The sequence below is a fragment of the Bubalus bubalis genome, chromosome 4 (assembly GCF_019923935.1).
Source record: "Bubalus bubalis isolate 160015118507 breed Murrah chromosome 4, NDDB_SH_1, whole genome shotgun sequence".
In the NCBI taxonomy this organism is placed as follows: Eukaryota; Metazoa; Chordata; class Mammalia; order Artiodactyla; family Bovidae; genus Bubalus; species Bubalus bubalis.
This window is the reverse complement of record NC_059160.1, coordinates 89,560,713-89,587,067: the sequence shown is the minus strand read 5'-3', so window position 1 is coordinate 89,587,067 and position 26,355 is coordinate 89,560,713. Positions and strand designations below refer to the sequence as shown.

Genomic DNA, 26,355 nt, shown 5'->3' with positions numbered 1-26,355 from the left:
CAACACAGGGATCAAACCTGTGTCTCTTGCCTCTTCTGCATTGGCAGGCAGATTCTTTACCACTGCACCACCTGGGAAGCCCTATGTGTGTATACACAAGTATATATTTCCAAGGTTCTACTGCAAATCACTGGGGAAACAGAAAAGAGATCAAAGTAACTTGCCCTGCAGAAATTTTAAGAGTAGAGAACTCAGTTGTACATTCTGGCCCCAACTCTTGCTCAGATAGTAACGGGACACGATCTAGGCCACTAGAATTGTGTTCTTATTCTTCAGCTGGGGGCTTTGCAAAACTCAGGCCTTCTTTTAAGTTTCCCTGTAATGCTCCCTCTATTTGAGAGGATCGGTTTGAGTCTATGAAGGTGGGACTTCCCAAACAGTACCCATTATCAAGGTCTTAGGAAGGAAACTTGCATTCCTTAATTTTGTGACAACCTCTCACCGTTTTCTAAAATCTAAAATGCTAATCACGCCTTTCCCTGAAGGGTTGTTCAGGTAAAGATAAAATGAGATAAAATCTAGAAGGTGAGTGGCACATAGCAGGTGGTCAGTTAATGTTTGACTCAGCCCATGATCCCCTGTGGGCATTTCCTCACAAAGCTTAGGGTGGATACTTCTGTAGCTTTCTATTCCGTTTTCTTTGCTATTTGTTCCAGCACACATAGGGGCTCCCACAAAAGTGACTGAGTGAAAATTTCTTGGCGGCTGAGGGTTCCTCGCCCCAACAAAAACACTTTCAGAAAAAGCTACTATGAATCTTGGGTTACTGAGCAGAGCTACCTTTCAGAACCCCTATGGTACTCTCACATCCCACCTGGCTGGCCTGATTCAAATGGCTCATCTTGCCAAGGTCATACTGGTCGCTTATCAACTAAGGGAGGTGAAAAAGGCAGTTGCTTAGTTTCAGAAGGAGCACCGGTAGGCCCCAAAGATCCCGCCTCTTTCCACGGGGCAAGCCTATCAGCGTTCCTCTAGCGAAGAGCGGCAGCTCCCTAGAAGCCAATGAGTTCCGCTCCCTGGAATTATCCCGCCCATCCGTTGTGTCGTCACTCGGCCTCTAGTAAAATAGAACCAAGACTACGCTTCCCCTTAGCTTTCCTGTTGATGGGTGTTTGCGTTGAAACTATACTGAAAGCCTGACCTTAAAGGGGAGGGAGCAGAGGGGGAATCGGGGCCCTTTAAAACGAGGCCAGCTGGTGCCTGCCCCTTTAAGGGCGGGGCGCTCAGACGACAGAATCTGAGCTCCAGATTACTCCGAGTTTCCGTCACAGGCTGCAAGGTAAGGCTCCTTCGCTGGGTCCGGGTGCTTGGCGGCGGCGGTTTCATCGCCGCTGGTCCTCCCCGGGCCCAGAGACACCCCAGCCCCAGTCATGCTGAGCAGAGTATGGAAGGAGCTGACTACGAAGTGCTATCCGTGCGAGAGCAGCTATTCCACGAGCGGGTCCGCGAGTGCATTGTGAGTCCGGGATCCGGGCTGGAAGGGTAGGACCAAGTTGGGGAGAAGCACGGGTGTCGCGGGAGAGGGAGACGTCCGGATCGGAGTGAGACCCCCTGGGCACAGCGCCGGCAGACCCTGTTTGGTCCAGGGGCGAGCGACCAAGAGCCCTGGTCCGACTAGTGCTCGGGCTGGCGAATCCCTAGATCGTCTCCAGCTGAGTAGCTGCGCGATAAACAAAGCCGATCGGTTTCCGTTCCTCCCCTCTATACGCCTCTCCCCGCCCCCCCCCCGCCCCGCCCTCCCTCCTGTCCGCCCCACCCCCCGCCCCCCGCGCGCCAGTGATCCGAGTGCGGGTCTTCCCGTGTCTGGGAATCTGGTGAGCCTGCCGATTTCAGTCAGATAGTCGGAGAGGGATGGGTTTAACTTGGGGAAGGCTTGTTTGCAACGACTTCTCAAACCCAAATGATGTTTGATGAAGGGGAGATGATCAGGGAACTTTGGTGGGTTTCTCACTTTGGAGGAAAGGACTCTTCCTGGGGTGGATTCTACCGTGTAGAAATGGAGAACAACTAAAGTGTCCCCTTCTTTTCCTCGCCCTTATTGGTGTTTTGTTAGAGACTCTGCAAGCCGAGTTTCCTAGCTTCGCAGCCATTCAGGGATTTCCTCTGAAGGGTCGCCCCCGGGGCGACGGAGGGCTTCTGGCTGCTTTCCTTACTTGCTCACTGCCACCTAGAGTAACAGCTGAAACTGTCACACAGCTAGGGACTCCTCACTTCTGGGCCAGGGGCACCCAGGGGAGCTTAGGGGATCGCATCTTTCTTGCACCTGCTCTAAACTCTCATATCTTTCCTTTCTCCTTTCCTTCCTCAGAGCTCCTCAGGGTAGCCCTCACTCCCAAATACTAAAGGGAAAGGGAAAGGTTTAGAAGAATAGAAGTTAGTGAGTGGAGGACCCGCTGTAGGGGTCGTCCTTCATTTTTCTCAGACTGGGCTCCAGTCTGCCCTGGGCAGCTTCAGATTGGAGGAGGGCTAAAGTGAGCCAAGGCATAACTAGGTCTGCCTTTATCTGTGAGGACTGAAAAGTAGGGAGTTTATCAGTCCATGCGTGGGAACTCCAGATCTGCTTTCAGAAAGCTTTCCTTGTACGTTTCTTAGTGGAGGGTTGCACATGGCAGGGTTGGGCATATCCTGGAGTCATACCCGGGCCTTGAGACAGTGGAGAGCCAGAGACCCACTTTCCTAAAGAACAGGGAGGGAAGAGATCTTGGAGAGAGAAGCAGCCTCCTGAATGTCGTCCCATCCTTTAGTCCCATTAGCTGAGGACGTCAGCGCTGGTCAAGGGCATCCTGAGGGCTTCTAGTACATCTCACACATGGCTCCAGTCCCCTGCTCTAGAGAATCACCTAGCCTCTGCTGGACCTGCATGGAACTCCAGCCTGACCTTTTGAGCCCTCCTGCCTTCCTGCTTATTACGCTCGCCCAGGGCAGAGCACTAGGCAGTAAAAATCTTGGAGCTGAAATCCAAGTGGCTCATTCTACTCTACTTCCCTATTGTTAAAAGCTACAATTTTGTCCTAGACCCATGTTTCTCCTGGGGTCTGTGTCTTCTCTCTTTGCTTAGATAGCTGTATGCAGATTCCCTGTAGGGTCAGCTTCTTTTGGGGACTGGAGCACCTATGAGACTGATCCTGCCTTCTTAGCCCACTTCAAACACAATAACATCTCAAGATTCTCTGACCCTGATTGTGAGCCAAGGTGACCAGTGGCTCCTCCCCTGAGCAATAGCAGCTTACTTGGGGTAGGGTGGGAATGTATGCATGTGTAGGATAACCTGGTCAAGTCCTGCCATAACTGTCCATTGGAGGACTAGTCATGAGGGGCATGGGACAGACCCTGAGAGACCTACCCTGGGAGCTGGAAATTACTTTAGGTAGGGACCATGGATTGATAGCTTTTAAAGGTTTTGATCCCAGCTCTAGAAGCTTTATAGATGTGGAACCCCAATTAAAGCCTACTATTATGGGCAGGGCATGAAAGAGACTCTGGTTTGGCCCAGAGCAGACCTGATCTTTTAGGGTCCCTGAATAAACAGAGTAGAAGTTCTGAGTTGGTCTAGGAACACAATTCCTTCTTCTTCTCTCCCGGAGCTTAGATCAAGGTGGGAGTGGAGGGAGAGGGAGTGGAGTGCCAGCACAATGAAGACATCCCTTTCTTCCCCTCAAATTTGCTTTTCCAATTATGTACTATGAAGAAATCCTCTCTGGTTCTGTGGCCTTTTTCAGATGTGTGGATATGTGCATCTCTAGGAGTCTTCTCTGCCCATGCACCAACCAGGGTTCAGCTGAAACTATTTTCTCCCGGGGAAAAAACCCTCATAGAGCTGGACATGGTGCTCTGTCCCCAAGTGCATGTGTCAGTCCCTGAGGCCTTGATTAGAAGGAAGTACTGGGGAGAAAGATGGAACCCCTGGATGTATGGAGTCTAGTTTGGGGAAATTGTCCCCATGGAATTAACAGAGAGGCCACTGGAGCTGTGAAATGTTTGGGGATTAGAGCTTTTCATCTTGCTCACTTTCTGCCGCAGATCTCAACACTGCTGTTTGCGACTCTCTACATCTTCTGCCACATCGCCCTGACCCGCTTCAAGAAGCCTGCTGAGTTTACCACAGGTACCTGTGACTTCCCTCCCTCCTGCCTGCCCTCTGCCAGTGTTCCTGTTGCTATGGCACCAGCCTCAGGGGAAGAGGGCTGTGTTGCTTGCTGGGAAAGTAAAGGTGTCTGTTCTTGAGCTTCTGCCTCCCTTCCTCCACAGGCAGGGACAAGGTGGTAGAGTGGAGAGTCTAGAAGGAGGGCCAGTCATGTAACTTTTATGACCTCAGTTTCATTCTCTACAAAATAAAATGAGCCTAACAATTTCTACCCAGTCCATTGTTATTGTGTGGACCAAATATGATGGCTAATGTGAAAACTCTCTGTGAACCTCAGCAGGGCAACTGCAGGGTGAATGTTGTCATGGGCACAAGCCCATCTCCTAGAGCTCCTACACCCAGGACCAGAGGCCTCCCTGACCACTGGGGTCCCACCCCAGTGGTGATGGTGACCTTTCTCTTTGCAGAGAATTCGTATTAAGGCTTTCAGTAGGCATTCTGTGATTGAGGGGGACGCACTTGTCCCAGTTCCTAACTCCAGATCGTCCGGTCCTGGCCGGAACCTTTCCTCTCCTCCAGATGGCTTCATGCACCCTCAGCCAAGGAGGCAGCTACTCCTCAGTGTGATTCCCCTGGGGACTTTCTCTGTGATTTCCAACCCCTCTCCCCATTTCCCTTCACTCTACCTTGCCACTGATGTAACCAAGCTCACAGACTGGTCATTTATTGTATTTTCAGCTTACAAAGAGGAACCTATGGTGGAGAAGATCTGGGGAAGGAGGGAAGTGGGGGAATTTCATGCTCTCACCCCCCGGGACCACTGATCTTTAAGCTGCCACCCCGGCAGAGTGGATTGTGGGGTTCATAGCGTGAGCTCTCCTGAGCCTCCTGTCCAGCTCTGCCTCAGTGAGCCCAGGCCCCTCTTCAGGGGACAGGGAGGGAGCAGGAGGGCGCTGTGTGACACAGATCATTCCCAGAGCTGCCCACTGATGACCTGCCTCTTTCCCATGCCTCTGTCTTTTGTAGTAGATGAAGAAGATGCCACGGTCAACAAGATTGCGTAAGTACTGCTGCCTCAACGCCGGCACTTGTAGCCTTTGGAAGCTGGGATCTAGTGAGGCCCTGGGAGCAGGGAGAGAGTGAAATGTCCGAAACAATTTTTGCTTCCGCCCCATTTCTGCTTTTTTCCGGCTTTACACCATCCTGGGGACTCTTGGAAAAGCTGCTCTTCCTGTCTGCCTGGTTTGGCTGGGAGCTTCAAGGAGCCTCTTGGCCAGGAACTGTCTGCTGGGGGCCTGAGTCACCAGAAGCAGCTCCAACTTGGCTCCACCTCCCAGCAGCCATTGGAGAAGGGGTGGGGTAGGGATGCAGACTGATGGAAATGCCAGGGGATAGGGAAGGTGGAACCCCCAAGGGTGGGGCTTGCTTGGTTCTGAGAGAATGGCCCTAACTGTAGGCTATTATTATCAACTAGCACCTATAGAGAAAAATATAGAGATGACTCCTGTGGTTCAACAGACAACAAATTAAAAGGCAACCCCCACTCTCATCCCTCATGGACCAACTAGATAAGTGTCCCTTCTTTTGAGCTGATGCAATCTAGGGCGCAGGTCTTGGCTGTGAAGCTGGGTTTCAACTCCCCTTGTCAATCCCTTTGCCTTAGTGCCCTTATGCATATGGGGTGACCCTACTCTCTCCAGGCTCAGAAATCCACATCCCTGAGGTGAGCAGAGAAGTCAGGCCCATTATCTTGGCATCATGCCTGGCACACCCTACAGACACTGCGGGAAGACCGCATTCCTGGGGACAGTCTGGGCAAGTGACATGGCTGGTGACCAGGTTCCCATGAATTCCTGAGATGTGCCCATCCCATGTGCCAAGGCTTCCCTGGAGGTGAAGGCTGGGGTACGAGGCAGCAGGTAGAGTGCCAGCTCTTTCCCTGGGTCTGTCATTGCTCCAGCTGGTTCTAGGAGTCACAGGTGCCCATGGGATGGATGGGGCTTCTTAGGCCCAGGGAAGTGAATGTCGGAGCTAAGCAGGGGCACTACCCCTTCTCTGCCCAGGCTCGAGCTGTGCACCTTCACCCTGGCAGTCGCCCTGGGCGCTGTCCTGCTCCTGCCCTTCTCTATCATCAGCAACGAAGTGCTGCTCTCACTGCCTCGGAACTACTACATCCAGTGGCTCAACGGCTCCCTCATCCACTGTGCGTTGATCCTGGTTGCAGCTGAGGGTGGGGACGGGGAGCAGATCGGGTCAGGCAGACACAGCCTGGGGCTAGTCAGTCATAGATCACCCTATCCCTTCCACTTTCCCTTGTCACATGGTCAGTCCTCAGTGGGTTGGGGCGTCCCCCTTAATGACCATCTCTGCTTTTCCTTTTTTTGCACTAGGCCTCTGGAACCTTGTTTTTCTCTTTTCCAACTTGTCCCTCATCTTCCTCATGCCCTTTGCATACTTCTTCACTGAGTCTGAGGGCTTTGCTGGCTCCAGAAAGGTGAGTCGGGGAACGTATCAATCAATCAATGCAGACCGGAAACAGTATTCCACTGAGATGGTTCAACTGAAGAGGTTTTAATGAAGAGACTATTTGCAGAGGAAGGAAATGGCAACCCACTCCAGTGTTCTTGCCTGGAGAATCCCAGGGACGGGGAAGCCTGGTGGGCTGCCGTCTATAGGGTTGCACAGAGTCGGACACGACTGAAGCGACTTAGCAGCAGCAGCAGTCAGCACTGAGGAGCTTGAGGCACTAGTGACAACAGGAAGTCATTACCATCCTCGACCTGAGGGAGCCAAAGGAAGAAATAATTTTTAGAACCCACTGGTAGTTGAAGCTGAAGAGGTGTGGCCACCCAAGAGAGGAATTAGTGTCAGAGGTGCCAAAGGTGGGAGGAAACACAGAAAAAACACCCTGGCCTCTCTTTCTTCCTACCTTCCACTCTCCTGCCAGCCCTCTCCATTGGGCAAGATGAACAGAAAACCAGAGCTTGATTTTTTTTTTTTAAGTGTCTTGTGGGATCTTAGTTCCCAGTCCAGGAATTGAACCCATGCCCCTTGCAGTAGAAGCGCAGAGTCATAACATAACCACTGGACTGCCGGGAAAGTCCCAAGAGGGCAAAGAGCTTGTGTGATGCAGACCTCGGGGGTCAGCTTCCCAGGGCAAGACAAGGATGGAGAAGGGGTCTGGGAAGGGGGATTGCAAATGAAGAATATCCAGTAGAGGGAATGGCCCCAGATTGCGGGGTAGGAGGACAGAGTAACTAAGCAGAATAAGAAGGAAACACCCTCTGCTGCCTCCTGAATCCAGTCCTCTCTGGTTCCCAAGCCAGGCTGCCATCTCCCCTGTCTCCTTCCTTCCCCACACTGCCATCCCCACCCCCGAAACCTACTGCCTCCTCCCACAGGGCGTCCTGGCCCGGGTCTATGAGACCGTGGTGATGCTGATGCTCCTCACTCTGCTGGTCCTGGGCATGGTGTGGGTAGCCTCTGCCATTGTGGACAACAACAAGGCCAGCAGGGAGTCCCTCTATGGTGAGAAGACCAGCTTCCTCCCCACCCTCAGCCGGCTCACGTTCCTCTGTCTAGAACCAATGTATCTCTCTAAGGCGGCAGAAGTTGGGACCTTCTCCCTTAGACTGAAGTTTCAAAACTGATGGGCTTCAGGCCACATCTAACCTGTGGAAGTGTTCCACTGGGCTCATGCAATGAGTTAAAAAACATATGAGTCTGTTGAAATTGGGAGATTTCACACTGATATCCAGGTTTCTGGTTGTGCTTAAGCAGGTTGAGGACCTGGCCACACTAGGCCCTGGTGACTTGGGCCAAACAGTGGCTGTGCCCTTTAGAGAGCGCTGAGGAGCTGCAGTTTGCTGTAGTCTCTGCCACTCCCTGTCTTGCCAGCCAGTCTTCCTCATCTTCATGACTTACCTTGCCCCTGCCTGGTCTCTGGGGCCTGTCAGCCCCGAGTAAGCAGGAGGAGAGAGCTGGGCTGACAGTCCTTTTTTTTTTCATCTTCAGACTTCTGGGAGTACTACCTCCCCTACCTCTACTCCTGCATCTCCTTCCTTGGGGTCCTGCTGCTCCTGGGTGAGTGTCCAGAGCCCGGGAGAGGGTGGGGAAGGTTCCGGGGCCAGAGCACCCCCGGTAGAGGGCGGAATGCAGGGGCGGACAGGGCAGGCGATGGAGAAAACGCTCTGGCGGATGACTGCCTCCTGTCTCCACAGTGTGTACCCCACTGGGCCTCGCCCGCATGTTCTCGGTCACTGGGAAGCTGCTGGTCAAGCCCCGGGTATGTAGTGCTTCTTGTCCTTGGACCCTGCCGGGGGAGCTTTCTGAAGAGCTGGAGCCCATCTATGAAGCCACTGTCCAGCTGTTCTGTGCACACCTTGCAGAGGACCACAGCCTTTGCTGGTTCCTGTATCCTTGACCCCCAACATCTGGAGCTGGTCACCAGACACACAAAGCAGAGCACAAGATAGTTGGGAGGGACTGGATAAGGTCACCAGTCACAGGGTGATGATGAGGGGAGGGGAAGGAAAAGGACAATGGATCCTTAAGGTGAGCAGGGAGCTCTTGGGCTCTTGTGATCGAGGAGCCTCTGACAGTCCATCCCTCCCTTTCCTGACACCCACAGCTCCTGGAGGACCTGGAGGAGCAGCTGCACTGCTCAGCCTTTGAGGAAGCAGCTTTGACCCGCAGGATTTGTAGTGAGACACAGTCCTTCCCAGCTGGCATGATGGGCGTGGCTTGGGCAGGGGTGGCGGGACTAGGACACAGCACCATCATCTCTGCCCCCAGATCCCACCTCCTGCTGGCTGCCCTTGGACATGGAACTGCTGCACAGACAGGTCCTGGCTCTGCAGACACAGAGGGTCCTGCTGGGTATGTGGGTTGGTAGGCATTGGGATGCCTGGCTTTCCCCAAGGAGAGAAGCTCCTCTTTCCAGGCCCTTGCAAACTGCTTTCCCATTCCTGCACAGAGAAGCGGCGGAAGGCTTCAGCCTGGCAGCGGAACTTGGGCTACCCCCTGGCCATGCTGTGCTTGCTGGTGCTGACGGTACGTACACCAGACTTGGTGGGTTGGGCAGTGGTAGCACCTTGAGTACTTTAGCCCTTCACAAGGAGGAGGAAGGAGGTGCAAGGACCTCCTTCAATAATAGTAGCTGCCTCTCAATGAGTACCTACTTTTGCGAAGCACATCAGTCCCCATTTTGTAGATGAAGAAACAAGTTTAAAAAGTTACCCAAAAAGAGGGAAAAAAAAGAATTTACCCAAGGTCACATAGGGCCTAAGCCATTATGCAGGTTTGCTCTGGGATGAAAATAAAGGTTAAAATCCAGTCCATCCCCTCAACTTGCTACATCATGGACTTGGAAATAAGTCTTATTGGTTTGAAGAAAGATGTATATTTTTCTCTTTTGCCTTTTGGAAACTTCCCTGGGAGCTTCCCAGGTGGCGCTAGTAGTAAAGAACCTGCCTGCCAATGCAGGAGACATAAGAGATGCAGGTTTGATCCTTGAGTTAGTAAGATCCCCAGAGGAGGGCATGACAATCCACTCCAGTATTTTTGCCTGGACAATCCCCGTGGACAGAGGAGCCTGGTGGGCTACAGTCCATAAGGTCACAAAGAGTCAGACACGACTAAAGTGACTTAGCACGCACACATGCACGGGACCTCCCTGGCAATCCAGTGGTTAAGACTCTGCACTTCCACTGAAGAGGGCATGGGTTCGATCCCTGGTCGGGGGAACTAATATCCCATGAGCTGTGTGGCACGTCCAAAAACACCCCAAACAAACAAACAAACAAAACTCTTTGAGCTTTTTGCATCTGTACCTGTAAGTCTGATATAAGGTACTCTCAAAGGTGCTCTGTTGCTAGCATTAACCTTTGGGAGGTCCCACACATCTAACTGAAAACCGAAAATGATGGACCAGAGAGTCTGCTCTTAACATTCTCAACTCATTGGATACATCTGTGGGCTCGGACAGGGGTGGGAGTCCATGACCTTGCCTCCCACAGGGCCTGTCTGTGCTCATTGTGGCCATCCACATCCTGGAGCTGCTCATTGACGAGGCTGCCATGCCCCGGGGCATGCAGGTACCGGGCTGCCCTCCTGCCCACCCACCACATCTTTTTGGGGAGGGCCTAAGCAAGGCTGGGTGAGGGGGCAGAAGGTGAGGCCAGAGGGGAGGCCGGGCGTTGGTGGTGGTGATGACTATGGGGAGTGCTGCACAGTGACACCTCTTTGTCCCTCAGGGTGCCTCTCTGGGCCAGGTCTCCTTCTCCAAGCTGGGCTCCTTTGGTGCCGTCATTCAGGTCGTCCTTATCTTGTATCCTTCTGGAAATCCACCATTGCTTTTCTTCTTCAAACCCATCTCCTCTGGGGCTCTGGGCAGAGCTACAGTGGGAGTGAGGGGGAAGCGGGCAAGACTTGGCCAGCCCGAGGTTCAGAAAGAAGAAAAACAGTTGATTCAAAAGGAGGGCTGGGGGAAGAGAGGGCCATCCCCTTTGAGACAAGGCATTGATCCTTGGGACTGGGCCAGTTCTTCCCTAACCCAGTGGCAGTTACCTGATGGTCTCCTCAGTCGTGGGCTTCTACAGCTCTCCACTTTTCCGGGGACTGCGGCCCAGATGGCATGACACGGCCATGACGCAGGTAGGCCATGATGCAGGTAGCTGGGAACCTGCCAGACGGGAGTGGAGGAAGCATCCTGGGGCTTACCTGGGCACTCACTGCTGGCAGCTCTGTGACCCTGACCTCCCCTTTCCTCACTCCCACCCAGATAATTGGGAACTGTGTCTGTCTCCTGGTTCTAAGCTCAGCACTTCCTGTCTTCTCTCGAACCCTGGGTAAGTAGCAAAAGGAGGTAAAGGAAGTGGCTTGTTTTGAGTAGCTACTGGTACTAGGCAGACCCCTTATATTCTTGCTCTCTCTGATTCCCACAACAAACCTATGAGGAGGTATTACTTCCATTATACAGATGGAATAACAGAGGCTCTATAAAGTGCTGTGCTGGGCTTCAGAGTAGTGTTGCTTCAAAGCTCATTATTTTTTTCCATTTGCTACATCCCATGGCCTCTCTTATTTACATCACTTTCCCCAAAATCTTTCTTTGGGGGATCATCTGATAAACATTTTTTTTTTTTCTTTTGTCTGCACCCATAGGGCATGTGGGATCTTAGTTCCCCAACCAGGGATTGAGCCAATGCCCCCTGCAGTGGAAGTATTGAGTCTTAACCACTGGACCACCAGGGAAGTCCCAACGTTCTGATTTTAGAGATGAGAAACAGGAGAGCTACTTGATTTACCCAGAGTTACACAGCTAGCTTGAGGCAAGGCCGAGTCAGGTCAGAACCTCTCTACCCTGAGCCCCCATCCAGTGCTTTTTCTGCACACTGGGCATCAAATGTTAAGCTCAATTCTCCTCCCATCTTTAGAGCTAGGATCTAGATGATGGTGGGGGAGAAGGGGAACCTATGCGACTCCCCTACTACTTCGGGGTAAACTAGTTACACTTTTGAGCATTACCTGGTAAAAGTGTTCACCCCAAGGTAGTCGGGGAGTTGCATAGGCTCCCCACCTCTCCCACCATTATCATCCATCTATTGTACATTATCAGTCGTGCTGGACTCTCTGCAACCCTATGGACTGTATCTTGCCAGGCTCCTCCGTCCATAGGATTCTCCAGGCAAGAATACTACAGTGTGTAGCCTTTTCCTTCTCCAGGGGATCTTCCTGACCCAGGAATCAAACACAGGTCTCCTACACTGCAGGCAGATTTCTTACTGTCTGAGCCACCAGGGAAGCCTTATTTAGTATTTAAATCAGTTCTATTTGGTTTTTAAGTTTATATTCTCTCTACTCTACCATTTCTACTTTATGCCTTGGGATTTAGGATACTTGGCCTGTGGGTCCAGCAGTTAGTTCCTTTTAGGTTGGAAGCTGGTAGGAATATTTTTTTAAGTAGGGGAGGGGCTCAAGAATTTTAATTTATGATAATTATATTATTATTGTTAGGGGCGCAATAAGTGTTGGAATAGCTCCTGGCACATATGGTTCCTCATGTGTGTTGTCTCATTTAATTCTCACAGTCCCATTATTTTGTCTACTTTTTTTTTTTTTTAATTCCCTACTTTATAGTTGAAGAAACTGAGGCACAGACATTTAAGGAAGTTGCTTCAGATCACAGTTAGATGGGGTGGAGTTCAGATATGAACCAAAGCAGCCATAAGAGCCCAGTTTCTCAGCCTCCACACTGCTCTGTCTACTGAAAAAGAACACGTGGTGACCAGCTTGAGGTTTCTGGCCCAGGAACAAGTAGCAGGCCCAGGGAGCTCCTTGGGATACGTGGAGCCAGAGGGGATCCCCCCAACCCCAACACATGCAGACACATACACACACACATACACACTCCAGGAGAGGATGCCAGACTCTGGAAGGGAAGTTGGAGCAAGCCTAGCAGCTGACACTTGCTTCAACTGCCCTGAACTGTCCCTGAGACAAGTTGGGACGTAGGAACAGCTCATGTATAGAAGCCAACCTATCCGTTGCAGTGTTGAGATGTGGCCACCAGGAGGCAGCAGAAAGCTCAGCTCTGAGCCAGGGAAGGGTTGGGGAGCCTACCTCCCATCCTGGCCTTTGTACTTCAGGGCTCACTCGCTTTGACCTGCTGGGTGACTTTGGACGCTTCAACTGGCTGGGCAACTTCTACATCGTGTTCCTCTACAATGCAGCCTTTGCGGGCCTCACCACTCTCTGTCTGGTGAAGACCTTCACGGCAGCTGTGCGGGCAGAGCTGATCCGGGCCTTTGGTGAGAGGGAGTCAGGGAGAGGCTGGTGGGGTGGTTGTAAGATGGAACTGTCTGGAACAGTGGTCATCCCAAGCAGGGGAGATGGCATACTCACCACTCATTCTGTGGCTTCTGAGGAGTGACCTAAACCCTGCTTCTGACTACCCCCCTGCCTCTTCCCCAGGGCTGGACAGACTACCGTTGCCTGTCTCTGGTTTCCCCCGGGTGTCTAAGAAGACCCAGCACCAGTGACCTCCAGCTGGGGGTGGGAGGGAGAAAACTGGACACTGCCATCTGCTGCCCAGGCCTGGAGAGGCGCCTAGGGGTGGGTGGCCCTCAGGACCTGGAATCTGAGAGGGTGGGTGGCAGAGGGGAGCTGAGCCTTCTGCACTGCTGCATAATCTGAGCCAGAGTTTGGGACCAGGCCCCCTTGCTTCTGCAGATTTAACTGTGGGCCCCAGCATGGGGTGGGGCTGAAGACTTGGTCTGGCTCCTGGTCTCAAATCTGTTTACACGTCAATCTGCCTCACTGCTGTTCAGGGCCATGCCCGTAGCCATGTTTACATGATTTGATGTGCAATAGGGTGGGGTGGGGGCAGGGGAGGGTCAGAGCCAGTGGCCAACTTGGGAGGCAGATTGTCTTCCCTTGCCTCTGGCCCAGCAGAGCCTAAGCACTGTGCTATCCTGGAGGGGCTGTGGACCGCTGGAGAGACGAGGGCATAGGGAGGAAGAGGCCACAACCATCAGCAATAAAGTTGATACCAGGGTTTTCTTTGGTTTTTTTTAAAGGTCCTGTCTCTGTGTCTGTTTGAACAGCTTTGCTCCCACCAGTCCTGAGTCTACAGAGGGAAATAGAGGGGTCCTTCCCACCATCCTTTCCCTCTCCTCTATCTGCATTCTGGGGACTTGGGTCTGGTGTTAGGCCATACAATCAGGCAGTGGGAAGCTCCTCCTCCCTTGGCCTTGCTAAAACCTGGCTGGTCACCTGACTTTTCCTTATACCCAAGCCTTATTTCTTGGGTGCCTTGGTTATTGGGGGTAAATGGGCATCAGCATAGGAAGAGGTAAAAGAAGGGGCTGCCTGACAAAGGTTTGTGATTCCTACCTCTGAGAAGAGCCTAACTCTATTTCCAGAGGCTATCGGTGACTTGAATATTCTGCAAGCCCTCTTGCTATATTGGGGGTAGGGACAATGTTTCTGCTCATGGTTATGCAGATTGTACATTGCACGGCTTCCAGGGCCACCATTCACCTCTTAGTCACTGTATGCATGGTTACTACAATTATTTTTTTGCAAATGGCAAGCCAATGACTTGAGGAAGGGCTGCTTTTTTCTAAGATACACAGGTTACTGTGAAGACTAGCCATGGAGCTGAGTGAGTATGGGATCCAAAAAAAGAATGTAGTTGCCACAGATATACAGATATAGTAGGCTGAACACCTACTATAGGCCAGGCACTCAGCTAAGTTTGTATTTAGGAATTGCTTTGTCTAGTAAGGGTGCGTGTTTATGTACATGCATGCTAAGTTGCTTCAGTCACTCTTTGCGACCGTATGGACTGTAGCCCACCTGGCTCCTCTATCCATGGGATTCTCCAGGCAAATATACTGGAGTGGGTGCCATTCCCTTCTCCAGGGGATCTTCTTGACCCAGGGATTGAACCCGCGTCTCTTAGGTCTCCTGCATTGGCAGGCAGGTTCTTTACCACTAGTGCCACCTGGGAAGCCCCCTGATAAGGGTGACATAATTTTAATACCATACTGCAATGAATGGTGGTTAATTTCTCATTCTCAGGGAAACAGAGGTCCAGTGTCAGTACATTAGGGAAGGCTTCTTAGAGAAAGACTTCTAAATGACAGTAGATTAATGGGTGAAGTGTTGCAACTTCAAAGCCTTTGACATGAGAGAGACCTGAGTGGCTAGAAGCAGAGCTCCAGAAGGTTTGGAGAAGGAAAAAGATAGAGATGCCGTGTGTGTGTGTGTGTGTGTGTGTGTGTGTGTGTGTGTGTGTGTGTGTGTGTTAGTCGCTCAGTCGTTTCTGACTCTTTGCAACCCCATGGACTATAGCCTGCCCAGCTCCTCTATCAGTGGAATTCTCCAGGCAAGAATACTAGAGTGGGTAGCCATTCCCTTCTCCAGGGAATCTTACCAACCCAGGAATTGAACCTGGGTCTCCTGCATTGCAGGCAGATTCTTTACCATCTGAGCCACTAGGGAAGCCCTAATAAGATGCTCTGATGGAAGGTAAAGGGAAGTGATCATCAGTCTGTTAGAGACTATGACTTTAAGTACCTGCTGAACAGGTCCTCCAGCAGTTTCCAATCCACAAACTGGGTATCCGGCAAGGATAAGAGAGGGGACAAAAGTTTGAAGTCCTGAACCAGACTATCACTATGAAGATCTGTTCGTGATTCTGAGGAAGCTCCTAGCAGAAGACTACAAAGCTACCAGGGAAAAGGGTTCTCTGGTACCCATCCCTTCCAGTCCTAGTTACTGCTAAGGAGGAGAGATGGAAGTGGGGGAGGACACAGAGAAAGGAGTTGTGTGCCCAAAGGGCTTTATTGGCCTTGGGCAGAAATTGGATCCCATACCTCCTAGACGGGACGCGATATCAGGGTAGGCTTGGGGAGAGCAAAGATCTAATTCAAGTATCAGGAGGATGGTTTGGTGCCACACATAAGCTTAGAGGTAGAAGGATGCTTATCCAGGCAGCCAAGGATTAAAGCTGCTAGAATTTCCGAGGCAGGTGCCTGCCTGGCTTCCGGGATGGAAATGAAGTGGACCAGTGGTGGCCGGCTAGAGCCCCCGCCCTGGTGGGAGGGGGCGGGACGGTCCTGGGAGAAGGGCGGGGGGCGGGGCCAGGGGCCACTTAAGGCGGAGCCGGCGTTCTGGCAGCGCCGGAGCCAGGCGGCAGAGCCAGCAGGGTTGGCACTTACCCACGACCCCCCCTTCCCTTCTATGATGGCCCGTCAGTAGCAGGTTCCAGACCCCCCAAGGGTATGTAGGCAGAGCTAGCAGCAGCCAGGTGCGCAGAGCCACAGAGCTCTAGGGCACTCTGGGGGCAGCTCTGCCTGCTGCGCTCTGTGGTGCCTGGGGAGATGCCCAAGTGACGGGCGAGCTGGTGAGAACAAGAACGTTCCCTTTTGGCCCGAGTCCGCTGCATCTATGGCGCTGCCGGCCAGTCTGGTGCCCCTGTGCTGCTTGGCACTTCTGGCGCTGCCGGCTCAGAGCTGCGGGCCGGGCCGGGGACCGGTCGGCCGGCGCCGCTACGTGCGCAAACAGCTCGTGCCGCTGCTCTACAAGCAATTTGTGCCCAGCGTGCCCGAGCGGACCCTGGGCGCCAGTGGGCCAGCTGAGGGGAGGGTGACAAGAGGTTCTGAGCGCTTCCGGGACCTGGTGCCTAACTACAACCCCGACATCATCTTCAAGGATGAGGAGAACAGTGGTGCAGACCGCCTGATGACCGAGGTAAGGAGGGCCTCTCCCCACCTGCTCGAGGGCACGTCAATTTCTCTGCTCTCCTCTGGCAGCTGAGGGGGAGGGGTGTTGAGCTGCGTTTAATCTATAGAGACCTTGATCTCAAGGACCTACCTCCACTTCTCACCCCCCCCCCCCCAAAAAAAAAGAACACTTCTGCTGGCTGGATTTAGTGATCTAGAGGGATCCAGGGAGAGGCCGGGCTGGGGAGGGGGAGGAGGGACTAGTGAGAGTGAAGCTGGGAGAGACAGGGAGGGCGGGGAAAGGAGGATGGCGGCAGGCGAGACGGGAAATGGCTGAGGCGTGGACCGGGGGTCAGCTACCGAGCCAGGCAGGAAGGGCTGGGGTGAGCTGGGGGCCAGGAGCTGGCTAGGCAGCAGACAGAGCTCTACCCTTAGCCTGGCTCCTGACCTGGTAATGTTAAAGCTCAAGGGCCAAAGAGACCGAAGGGGCTGGGAAAGTGGTGACCAAGGGACAGATCATCAGGGACATCTACCTGAGGAGGGGCTGGGCAGGAATTGTCTTTGGTATGGGGGAGGCATCCCAGAACTGGGTAAAGCTATCTATCTAGAGTCTAAACCACTGTCCTGGAGCAAAAACCAATCTCCAATGGGAAGAATAGATGGACCCACCTGAGACCCAAAGGGTTCCTGTGTCCCTCAAACGCAGTTTAGCTCAAGGACTTTCCTTGGAATTAAAGGGTTAAAATGAATTCAACGACTATGTATTGAGCATCTGCTGCAGACCAGAACCTAACCAACAACCTAGGGTGTGAGGAGAGGACCACCTCTGGCCTGTGATCTCAACTGTCAGAGCTGGAAGGAAACTTGGAGGTCACATTCTTCCATCCTCCACCTCCCATTTTTACATCTCCAAGCTGGGCCCCAGGAGGAAAAGTGATTTAATCAAAGTCTTAAAACTAATTAGTGGCATGGCTGAGTCTAGAATTCAGGACTCCTGATTCTAAGTCCTATACACTTTCCATTACACCACCTAATTGTGTATGGAGTGGGAAGGTGGGGGGAGCGGGAGGGGGACGGATTTCCTCTGATTAACTGCCATAGTTTTCCAGGTTACTTTGTTAGGAAAACCTGTCCAGGGGAGAAAGAATTCCCTGAAGCCTTACCTACCCAGAGATTAGGAAGGGGAAACGCCTTCCCTCCTTGGTCATGGAGTATCCTGGCCCTTTCCTCTGGCTTCCACCTGCAGCAGAGGGGGCAGAACAAGGGACAGGACCAGGAGAATTTCTGACAGGCCCGGGAACCCCCTTCGTCCTGCTTATCTCCCACACCCTGGCTGCAAAAGGCCTTCATTGAGTTGGCTCTGCACTGGGCTGCTGCCCCCGCAGGTCAAGGCCTCAGGGCCTCCGTAGGGGACAAAACGACAAAAAGTTGGAAGGAGTTACCACTTTTCCTGTCTTCCCCCTCCCCTCCTCTCCAACCCTGCGGAGGTGTAGAAGACTCGGGAAAGAAGGGCAGGGGGGAAATGTCCCTCTGGCCAGTTAGGAAAAAACCAAGTCCGAGGAGAGACCGGAGCGGGGAGAAGAAAAGGAAGCGGTCCTCTGCGCCTCCTCCCGTGAGGTCCGTGCTGTGGTGCGCGCCAAGGTCTCCAGCTCCCAGACTGGAGCAGCCGAGATAACCGTGGTCTCCCTCCCCCGGTGCAGGCTTCCAGCCGCGGCTGCTTTTCCTCCTCTCCACTCCCACCCTGCAGGGGGCCCCCCAGATCCGCGCAAGGGCAGCTCGCGTTAGTCTCAGGTGCTACTCCCACGCCTTTCTGCGCGGCCTCCGGAACAAGAGACCGAGCGATGGGGGGTTCTCAAGGGCTGGCAGAGCCTGAGCTGGAACTGGGAGGGCTGGCCGCGCTGGGGGAGGGGACCCGGCGGGCCGGAGCTGGGATGGGGGGCGCGGCTTTCTGCCCTTTCCTCTCCCTGCGCCGGGGCGGCTGAAAAGCGCCTTTGTGGATGGAGCTGCTGAGTCCGCTTCTCCCGGCGCGTCCCCGGCCTCGGCCCGGGATTCTCGTTCGGTTAAGTCATCCCGGAGAATGGCCATTGTACTTCGCGCAGCCCCCGCCACCCCAGCCCTTTTTCCAGCAGCCTAGATCCCGCACGGCTCCGCCTGGGCACCTCTGTGGGGGGCACTCGCACCACGAAAGGGTTAATGCTAGGGGCTGAAAGGAGGAGGAGGAAGGAAGGAAGGAAGCGGTGCCCGGTGCCAGGGAAGGCAACGAAACAAAAGATGAATCAGGAGGAGGGAGGGGAGCCGGGGCTTGGGGCGGGGGCCAGGCTAAAACAGGGGCTCCTCTCGCGGAGCCAGGCTGCTCAGCCCTTCCTTGACCAAGCTCCCACCCGCTTTCTTGCCCTCTACCAGGTTGAGCTGAGGTTCCAGAACAAAGTTCCAGAACAACTAGGGATGAAGGGCAGAAATCAAAAGTAGGGGAAAGAAGTAGGTTTGGGTGCTCCCTTTCAACTTCAGGGTGACTCCGCAGGTCGCAAAGCCGCCCTGGAGGGCGTAGATTAACGACGACACCCATTCAGATTCTCACTTCCCCAGGGCACTCAAAATCTAGGAGGGAGTTCGGGGTGGGTGGGGGGGGTGCCCCGGTGGTGGTGGTCGTGGTACTGAGCAGACTGACTTTATTCCCCGCCAGCGTTGTAAGGAGCGGGTGAACGCGCTGGCCATAGCCGTGATGAACATGTGGCCCGGAGTGCGCCTACGGGTGACCGAGGGCTGGGACGAGGACGGCCACCACGCGCAGGACTCACTTCATTACGAAGGACGTGCCTTGGATATCACCACATCCGACCGCGACCGCAACAAGTATGGGTTGCTGGCGCGCCTGGCCGTGGAAGCCGGCTTCGACTGGGTCTACTATGAGTCCCGCAACCACGTCCACGTGTCGGTCAAAGCCGGTACAGTAGGGGGTGGGTGGTGAGGTCCCTTCGGGAAACTGAGGGTGCACAACCCGGTTGCGACCCTAGGGGAGCCCAAAGAGGCGTTGGCGTTGTTAAACCAGCCTTCCATTTCTGCCCGGTTGGGACCCGATCGGGGGAACGTGCTTGTTGTTCCGGGACTGGTGAAGTCTGTCCTGAGCTTGACCCACGTCCTTCAGAATCTTTACTAACATTTTGGAATCGCTGGTCTTCAGTCTTCTCTCTCTCTGCTTGTTCCTTGCAGATAACTCTCTGGCGGTCAGGGCAGGCGGCTGCTTTCCGGGAAATGCCACCGTGCGCCTGCGGAGCGGCGAGCGGAAGGGGCTGCGGGAACTGCATCGCGGAGACTGGGTGCTGGCGGCAGACGCGGCCGGCCGGGTGGTGCCCACGCCCGTATTGCTCTTCCTGGACCGGGACTTGCAGCGCCGGGCCTCCTTCGTAGCTGTGGAGACCGAGCGGCCCCCGCGCAAGCTGTTGCTCACGCCCTGGCACTTGGTGTTCGCGGCTCGGGGGCCAGCGCCCGCGCCAGGCGACTTTGCACCGGTGTTCGCGCGCCGGTTGCGCGCGGGGGACTCGGTGCTGGCGCCGGGCGGGGACGCCCTTAGGCCGGCGCGCGTGGCCCGCGTGGCGCGGGAGGAAGCCGTGGGCGTTTTCGCACCGCTTACAGCGCACGGGACGCTGCTGGTCAACGATGTCCTGGCCTCATGCTACGCGGTTCTGGAAAGTCACCAGTGGGCGCACCGCGCCTTTGCTCCTTTGCGCCTGCTGCACGCCCTGGGGGCGCTGCTTCCGGGCGGGGCCGTTCAGCCGACTGGCATGCATTGGTACTCTCGGTTCCTCTATCGCTTGGCTGAGGAGCTGCTGGACTGAGCGTTCCAGGCATAGAAAACTCGTGGCACCCGCCTAAACGCGAGCGTGCGGGCTGAGATCCGGGGATATGCGCAGCAGACGATGCTGATGGCGGGGAGGGGTAGGGAGAAAATGGATGAGATGGTTTAGGGGCAACCTCTAATTAGGAGGTTGGGTCCTAGGTAGATAGAGTTGATGATGGATACTCCTTGACGAGGACTATTTCTCCTCTTATTCCCCAGTGCCTCAGCCCCACTCGATTATTTTATTTTATTTTCTATTTATAAATTGTAATATAATGATCTGCTTGCCCAGCCTGGCAAGATGAGGGGCTGAGGCATGGTCATAACATTTTCCTACAAGTGGGCTAATAAAAGAAAGGGTTCCAGGAGCTTATTGGGAAATATCTCTATTCAGATGGTGATTTGCCTCCAGATTGGGGGAGGGGTATGGAGAAAGGGGACCATACCTTACTTCCCATCCCCCCTTGTTTCCCAGCAGGTCGTCCTGCCTTGCTTCCTCCTCTCTGGAGGCCTCCCTGTCGACCAGCAACTGAGACCAGAAGAGTCTGCCCTTTTCTAGGCTGCTAGTTCTTTTTCCCACCAGAGAGGACTAGCATTCTGCCCACGTGTCTGCATACCCGACTGTTGAAGAGACCAGGGTTATCCAAAGAACAAGACAACTCAAACGCATTCTTTATCTGTTTATAGGGGCTCCAAAGGAGGTTCAAGCCATTTTAGGTACTGATACTTAAAGAATTCTGGCTCCCATTTGTTAGCCTGCAGTCTCCCCTGCTCGAGAATCACCATAGCCTGCATTCTACTCTGGTGTGTGTGCAGTGGGGGGTGGGGGTGGGGTGTCTACATGGGACTCATTTTTTTTTCCCCTTGGGAGGAGACTGGACCAACTGACAACTCATGGCAATCCCTCAGCTCAGTTCAGTCGCTCAGTCATGTCCGACTCTTTGCAACCCCATGGACTGCAGCACACCAGCCTCCCTCTCCATCACCAACTCCCAGAGTTTATTCAAACTCATGTCCATTGAGTTGGTGACGCCATCCAACCGTCTCAGCCTCTGCCGTCCCCTTCTCCTCCCACCTTCAATCTTTCCCAGCACCAGGGTCTTTTCAAATGAGTCAGTTCTTTGCATCAAGTGGCCAAAGTATTAGAGTTTCAGTTTCAGCATCAGTCCTTCGAATGAATATTCAGGACTTATTTCCTTTAGGATGGACTGGTTGGATCTCCTTGCAGTCCAAGGGACTCTCAAGAGTCTTCTCCAACACCACAGTTCAAAAGCATCAATTCTTCGGTGGACAGCTTTCATTCCAACTCTTACATCCATACATGACTACTGGAAAAACCATAGCCAATTCATAACTGGTAGTCTCCATACATTCTTGATCAAGAGAAAGAACCTGCACAGAGGGCTGGAACCTGTTCTTCCTGATGGGCTGAGCACAGAGAGCAACTTCAGCCCAGATGTATGGCAGCAGAGGGGACATAGGCTCTCCAAGCAAGGGAATGTAGGAATTAAAAACTGAGTCCCCTTTCTGATCAGCTGTCCTGGTTGTTGTTTCTACTGGCTTCCTCCCCCTTTCCCCTCTCCCCTCTCCCATTATTGCTAGCTCTGCTTCCCTGGAATCTAGGCAGGCAGGTGCCTCTGAGTTAGGAATGGAAGCTCCGAGGGAGTTGCAGTGCACTGGAAGGAGAGTGTCAGGGCCTGGAGGATGGTTAAGTGTTGGTACCACCAGGAGCCCACCCTTCCTGTGGCAGCTGTGCTCTTCCAGAGCAAGGTCCCTGCTATACACTGCCCTCTAGTGGCCTTCAGGATCGGTTCCCTTCTAGCCCCGAGGAAAGAGGAACTATATGCTGTACAGATGGTGGATGGATTTGTGCAAAAGAGCCTTCTCGCCGGAGGCAAGACGGAGTGGATGGGCCTGTTAAGCTGCCAGGCTGAGCCACAGGTGTCAGGGGCTGGTGAGGAGCCCACCTGCCTCTCATTTGGAAAGTGGCACTTTTGCATCCCTCTTTCTTGGTTTAGCTCTGTGGCTCCTGGAAGCTGGAGGTATATTGTAGCCTGTAGTAATCCAGACTTTGATGTGCATCCAAGTTAGCCTACTTATCTCCCTCACCCTGGGTCCCTTTGGGTTCAGTGTTTGGAGGTGAAAGCATATTTAGGGTTCCAGGTAGTGCTTGATAAAACCAACATTTGGAAACAGGCGAAATTTACCTTTGCTCAGTGGTAAAGAATCCACCTGCCAAGCAGGAGAAGCAAGTTCAACCCCTGGGTGGGGAAGATCTCTGGAGAAGGAAATAGCAACCCACTCCAGTATTCTGGCCTGGGAAATCCCATGACAGTGGAGCCTGGCAGGCTACAGCTCATGTTAGCGACTAAACGACAACTAAGTTTACCTTTATATCCTTCCACAGCCATTTCCCTCTGTCCTCACCAGGTGCCCATTACCACCACCCTTCCCCTTTCAGAGTGACTTCAGAAACACACTCCAAGCTGTGGACCTTTCCTACTTTCTAAACCTGCCCTTGTCTCATTCTGTCAGATCCTGATGCCCTCCTGTCATGTCACTCCAGGTGATGACTAAACTTACAAATTTCTATGTTGTTGATGGGCTCCTTGTTTTTACTACTCTTTTCACATGATGCATGTATTTTAAAGGCCTGCTGAAAATAAGGCCTTAAACCATAAAGCCATAATGGTGCTGATTCCTAGCACCTTAATGTGTTGGGCAGGAGATATTTGGGGACAAGAATTAATTGGTTTCCCTTAAACTACATCCTATAGACTACTTCCCAGGTCGAAGGCTCACCTCTCACCTCCCCCACTTGCACCCCCACTTTCATTCCTCATTATTCTTTTCCTCTGAGGCTCTCCTAGCTTCCTAAAATAAAATCCATTACCTCCCCTCAAGCAGCAAAGAACACCATCTCTATGAAGATGGCCAGGAGGCATATTCAACTGGGCCACAGGACATCTCTAAGTGCAACACCCCTTCTCATTAACAAAATAGGCAGTGAGGATTAGGGAAAGGGCATGACTTGGAAGTCAGGCAGAACTGGAGTTACTGATCCCTGCCTGACAAGATCGTTGACAATAGCAGTGTATGTGTCCAGTTGGAATGGAAACTACCAAGTGTTCTATGCTCTGCATCTATTTCTCGCTGCCTTTGCTGCTCTGCTGTCTGTAGACTGTCTGCTTCTCTCCATACCACTCTACCAGAATCAGCATTATCAGTGGTTCCCAGACTTTTGGGGGGTTGTGTTGCCCCTTTACTTGTTTGATTTCGTAACATTCCGTTCTTCAGAAAGTGCTATGTGACAGATGTGGGTTTGCTTTAGAACTGAAGTATAATTAAAAGTAATCTTGTTTTGAGAATTTACAGAGCATTTTGTTGATCATCCTGCCAAGACCTCTTGGCATTTTGGGAAACTGGAGTTGAGAAGCACTGTGTTGAGGTTCAGGTGAACTTTGGGGGCTTCCCAGGTGGCTCAGATGGTAAAGGTTTCCGTGACCTTTTTATTACCCAGAATTCAGATTTTTCTCCCCTTCCTTTCTTCATCAGGATTTGCTGAACATACACAGTGTAGCATCATATTAGACACGGAAGAAAATAAAAATTAAGAAATAGTTTCTCAAAAGTTTAAGATGGTTAACTACCTAAGCAACAGTGTTACTTTAGATGAGTTGAATGGGTGGTAAATGTCATATTTGTACCCAGAAGGCCTTGTGGAGAAAGTAGGGCCTGAATAGGATGTTGTAGCATGTGTAGGTGGAGGAGACTAGAAAGGCCATTCCAGATAGAAGTAACAACGTGAGCAAGGACTTGGAATCTGGAATTCAAATGCGCAGGCTGGTTAGAACAGGAGACTGGGGAGTGTAACTATAGCTAACGCTGCCTGAGAACGTACTACAGGCTAGGCCCTGTTTTAGCACTTTACCTGTGTCCTCATTTAGTCCTCACATAACCCAGTGAGATTGTATTACAGAAGAGGAAACTGGGGCAGGAATAACCATAAGACTGCCTTCATGGATGGGGCCACATCCTATGGGGTCTTAAGCTAGTGTTAACTCTTCCTCATTCCCTTCACTGAGTCACTAGTAAGTCTCACTTTCTGACAGTACTCTCTCATTTTCGTTGACTCTTCTTCTTCCTGTCTGGAGGACTGGCTTCCTTACCTAGCCACTGCTTAAGGAAATATAGATGTAGGTGCAAGTTTCTGGCAGTAATCCATAGCAGGTGGGTACACCAACCCAGAAAGCAAGAGAAGACTCTCAGCTCTTTTTGAATTAGAGGAGAGGGAATATTGAGCTTTGTTATGGACTGAATGTATGTCACCCCCAAATTTATCTGTTGAAACTCTCCTGTCTGTGTGGCTATATTTGGAAATGGGGCCTCTAAGGAAGTAATTATGGTTAAATGAGGTCATTAGAGTGGGCCCTGACCTGATGGGATTAGTGTCGTTTCAAGAAGACACAGGAGAGTGCTTGGTTTCTCTCTCTTCACATGTTCAACTAAAGGCCGTAGTGAGAAGGCAGCCATCTACAGGCCACAAAGAGAGCTCTCACCAGAAATTGCATTGGCTGGAACCTTGATCTTGGATTTTTCTAGCTTCCAAAACTATGAGAAAATAAATGTTTGATGTCTAAGCCACCCAGTCTATGATATTTTGTTATGGGAGCTCTAGCAGAATAAAGCAAGCTTCTAGAAATGTTTGAAATAAGAAGAGGCCAGGACTTCTCTGGTGGTTCAGTGGTTAAGAATCTACCTTGCAATGCAAGCAACATGGGTTTGATCCTTGGTCTGGGAAGATCCCGCCTGCCTCAGGGTAACTAAGCCTGTGCACTACAACTGCTGAGCCTGCACGCCCTAGAACTTGTGCTCTACAATGAGAAGCCACCACAAGGAGAAGTCTGCGCATTGCAACTAGAGAGCAGCCCTCGATCCCTTCAACTAGAGAAAGCCCACACACAGCAATGAAGATGCTATACAGCCAAAAAACATAAAAAGGACCCAGTGCTAAGATGGGGTCCTTAGTAAAAATAATGAACTCTGTTTGAAAAATTAGCATTTCTGACCTAGAGTCTTGAGATGTTTATCCCTGACTGCTTTTGTGGTTCCTGCTCTATTGGAGGAAACTTTCTTCTCTGTCTGGGAGCCTGAAGCAGCTGTCTATGGGAAGCAGTCTATGGCTGGTTGGGGTATTTCCCTATGGGGGATTTTGTGGCCAGTTAGCACATTCAAGCCCACTTCTCTGTGTTATTGTCTCTATATGTGACCTGGTTGATGATGAACATCTCCCATGAGAAAGGGGTATCTCTAATCAGGGTTTGTTGAGTACCTGCTATGTGCCAAAATATGGTGTTGTGCCATGGGGATAGGACAGTAAAGTCAAGCACAGTTCTTACAAGTCCTCTGGGGAGATAGGCATAAGTGGTTAGAAGGTGGTTGAGTGTGGTGATGAGATGAGAAATGACGTTTAAGCTGAGACCTGAGAGATGGATAAGAGTTGTTCAAGCAAAGAGAACAGTATGTGCCAAGGATTGGAGTTGGGGAGTGATGATAAGATGAATCTGAGGAGCACTGACAGGTTCAGTACAGTGCAAGGGAGATGCGGTAACTTGAAGGATTTTCAATTCTGTCTGAAATTTGGAAAACAGTTGCAGGATTTGAAACAGGTGAAGAGGAAAATCAAATTTGCACTTAAAAAAAGAAACTGCTGGGACTTCTCTGGTGATCCAGTGGTTAAGAATCCACCTTCCAATGCAGGGGACATGGGACTGATCGCTGTTTGGGGAACTAAGATCCTACATGCCATGGGGCAAATAAGCCTGTCCGTTGCGACTACTGAACCTGAGTGCCACAACCATGACCCACTGCAGCCAAAAATAAATATTTGTTTAAAAAATAAATTCACAATTAGGTGGGCTTTTGGGGTTATCTTTATCCCTAAGTACATTAGTCCTCATCAGAGCATGTGAGTGTCACTAATTCTGATCACAAGCAGGAAATGCATCCATTCCCATGGGGGACATGTTATGGAAACCCATGGTGGTGGGGGAAGTGTAGGGAAATTGAAGCAGGACAGGAGAGGAAAGGAGAATTGAAGGCAGTACCTCCAGTCCTTGCTTTGCTTCTCTCTGAAACCTAAACCCAAACTGTCTCTCAACTTCCCTCCTTGAGACCACATAACCTAAGAACACAGTTGTCTG

At 52.1% G+C, this 26,355-nt stretch overlaps 2 protein-coding genes across 10 annotated transcripts; both read left to right on the top strand.

The window, feature by feature from the left end:
• The first annotated feature begins 1,046 nt into the window (after nt 1–1,046).
• LMBR1L (limb development membrane protein 1 like) lies at nt 1,047–13,661 on the top strand. Of its 7 annotated transcripts, none has more exons than XM_006054536.4 (17): nt 1,047–1,456; nt 4,021–4,105; nt 5,114–5,144; nt 6,148–6,287; nt 6,475–6,578; nt 7,486–7,612; nt 8,099–8,167; nt 8,305–8,369; nt 8,715–8,787; nt 8,879–8,962; nt 9,060–9,136; nt 10,102–10,179; nt 10,339–10,412; nt 10,648–10,738; nt 10,866–10,932; nt 12,733–12,894; nt 13,058–13,661. In XM_006054536.4, the coding sequence occupies exons 1-17, from the start codon at nt 1,385–1,387 to the stop codon at nt 13,123–13,125; spliced, it is 1,467 nt and encodes a 488-aa protein (XP_006054598.1). In that variant the 5' UTR covers nt 1,047–1,384; the 3' UTR covers nt 13,126–13,661. The 7 variants fall into 7 exon arrangements, with proteins under 7 accessions (XP_006054598.1, XP_044797643.1, XP_006054597.1 ...); XM_006054535.4 differs by having other exon boundaries at nt 1,048–1,456; nt 5,111–5,144; XM_045165457.1 differs by having other exon boundaries at nt 1,141–1,279.
• A 2,073-nt stretch (nt 13,662–15,734) lies between these two features.
• On the top strand, nt 15,735–21,181 carry DHH (desert hedgehog signaling molecule). 3 transcript variants are annotated; one of them, XM_044941711.1, is made up of 4 exons: nt 15,735–16,342; nt 18,998–19,259; nt 19,525–20,104; nt 20,631–21,181. In XM_044941711.1, exons 1-4 carry the CDS (start codon nt 16,040–16,042, stop codon nt 20,683–20,685), a joined length of 1,200 nt encoding a protein of 399 aa, XP_044797646.1. In that variant the 5' UTR covers nt 15,735–16,039; the 3' UTR covers nt 20,686–21,181. The 3 variants fall into 3 exon arrangements, with proteins under 3 accessions (XP_044797646.1, XP_044797645.1, XP_006054599.1); XM_044941710.1 differs by having other exon boundaries at nt 20,628–21,181; XM_006054537.4 differs by lacking the exon at nt 20,631–21,181 and having other exon boundaries at nt 15,736–16,342; nt 19,525–20,520.
• The last annotated feature ends 5,174 nt before the right edge of the window (nt 21,182–26,355 follow it).

Excerpts from the sequence above, each read along its gene's own strand:
- LMBR1L (XM_006054535.4), top strand. The coding sequence starts at position 1,385 with ATGGAAGGAGCTGACTACGAAGTGCTATCCGTGCGAGAGCAGCTATTC. Across the intron at positions 9,137-10,101 it reads TGTGCTTGCTGGTGCTGACG|GGCCTGTCTGTGCTCATTGT; the intron begins GTACGTACACCA and ends TGCCTCCCACAG. Across the intron at positions 10,739-10,865 it reads ATGACACGGCCATGACGCAG|ATAATTGGGAACTGTGTCTG; the intron begins GTAGGCCATGAT and ends ACTCCCACCCAG.
- DHH (XM_044941710.1), top strand. The coding sequence starts at position 16,040 with ATGGCGCTGCCGGCCAGTCTGGTGCCCCTGTGCTGCTTGGCACTTCTG. Across the intron at positions 16,343-18,997 it reads CAGACCGCCTGATGACCGAG|CGTTGTAAGGAGCGGGTGAA; the intron begins GTAAGGAGGGCC and ends ATTCCCCGCCAG. Across the intron at positions 19,260-19,524 it reads CCACGTGTCGGTCAAAGCCG|ATAACTCTCTGGCGGTCAGG; the intron begins GTACAGTAGGGG and ends TGTTCCTTGCAG.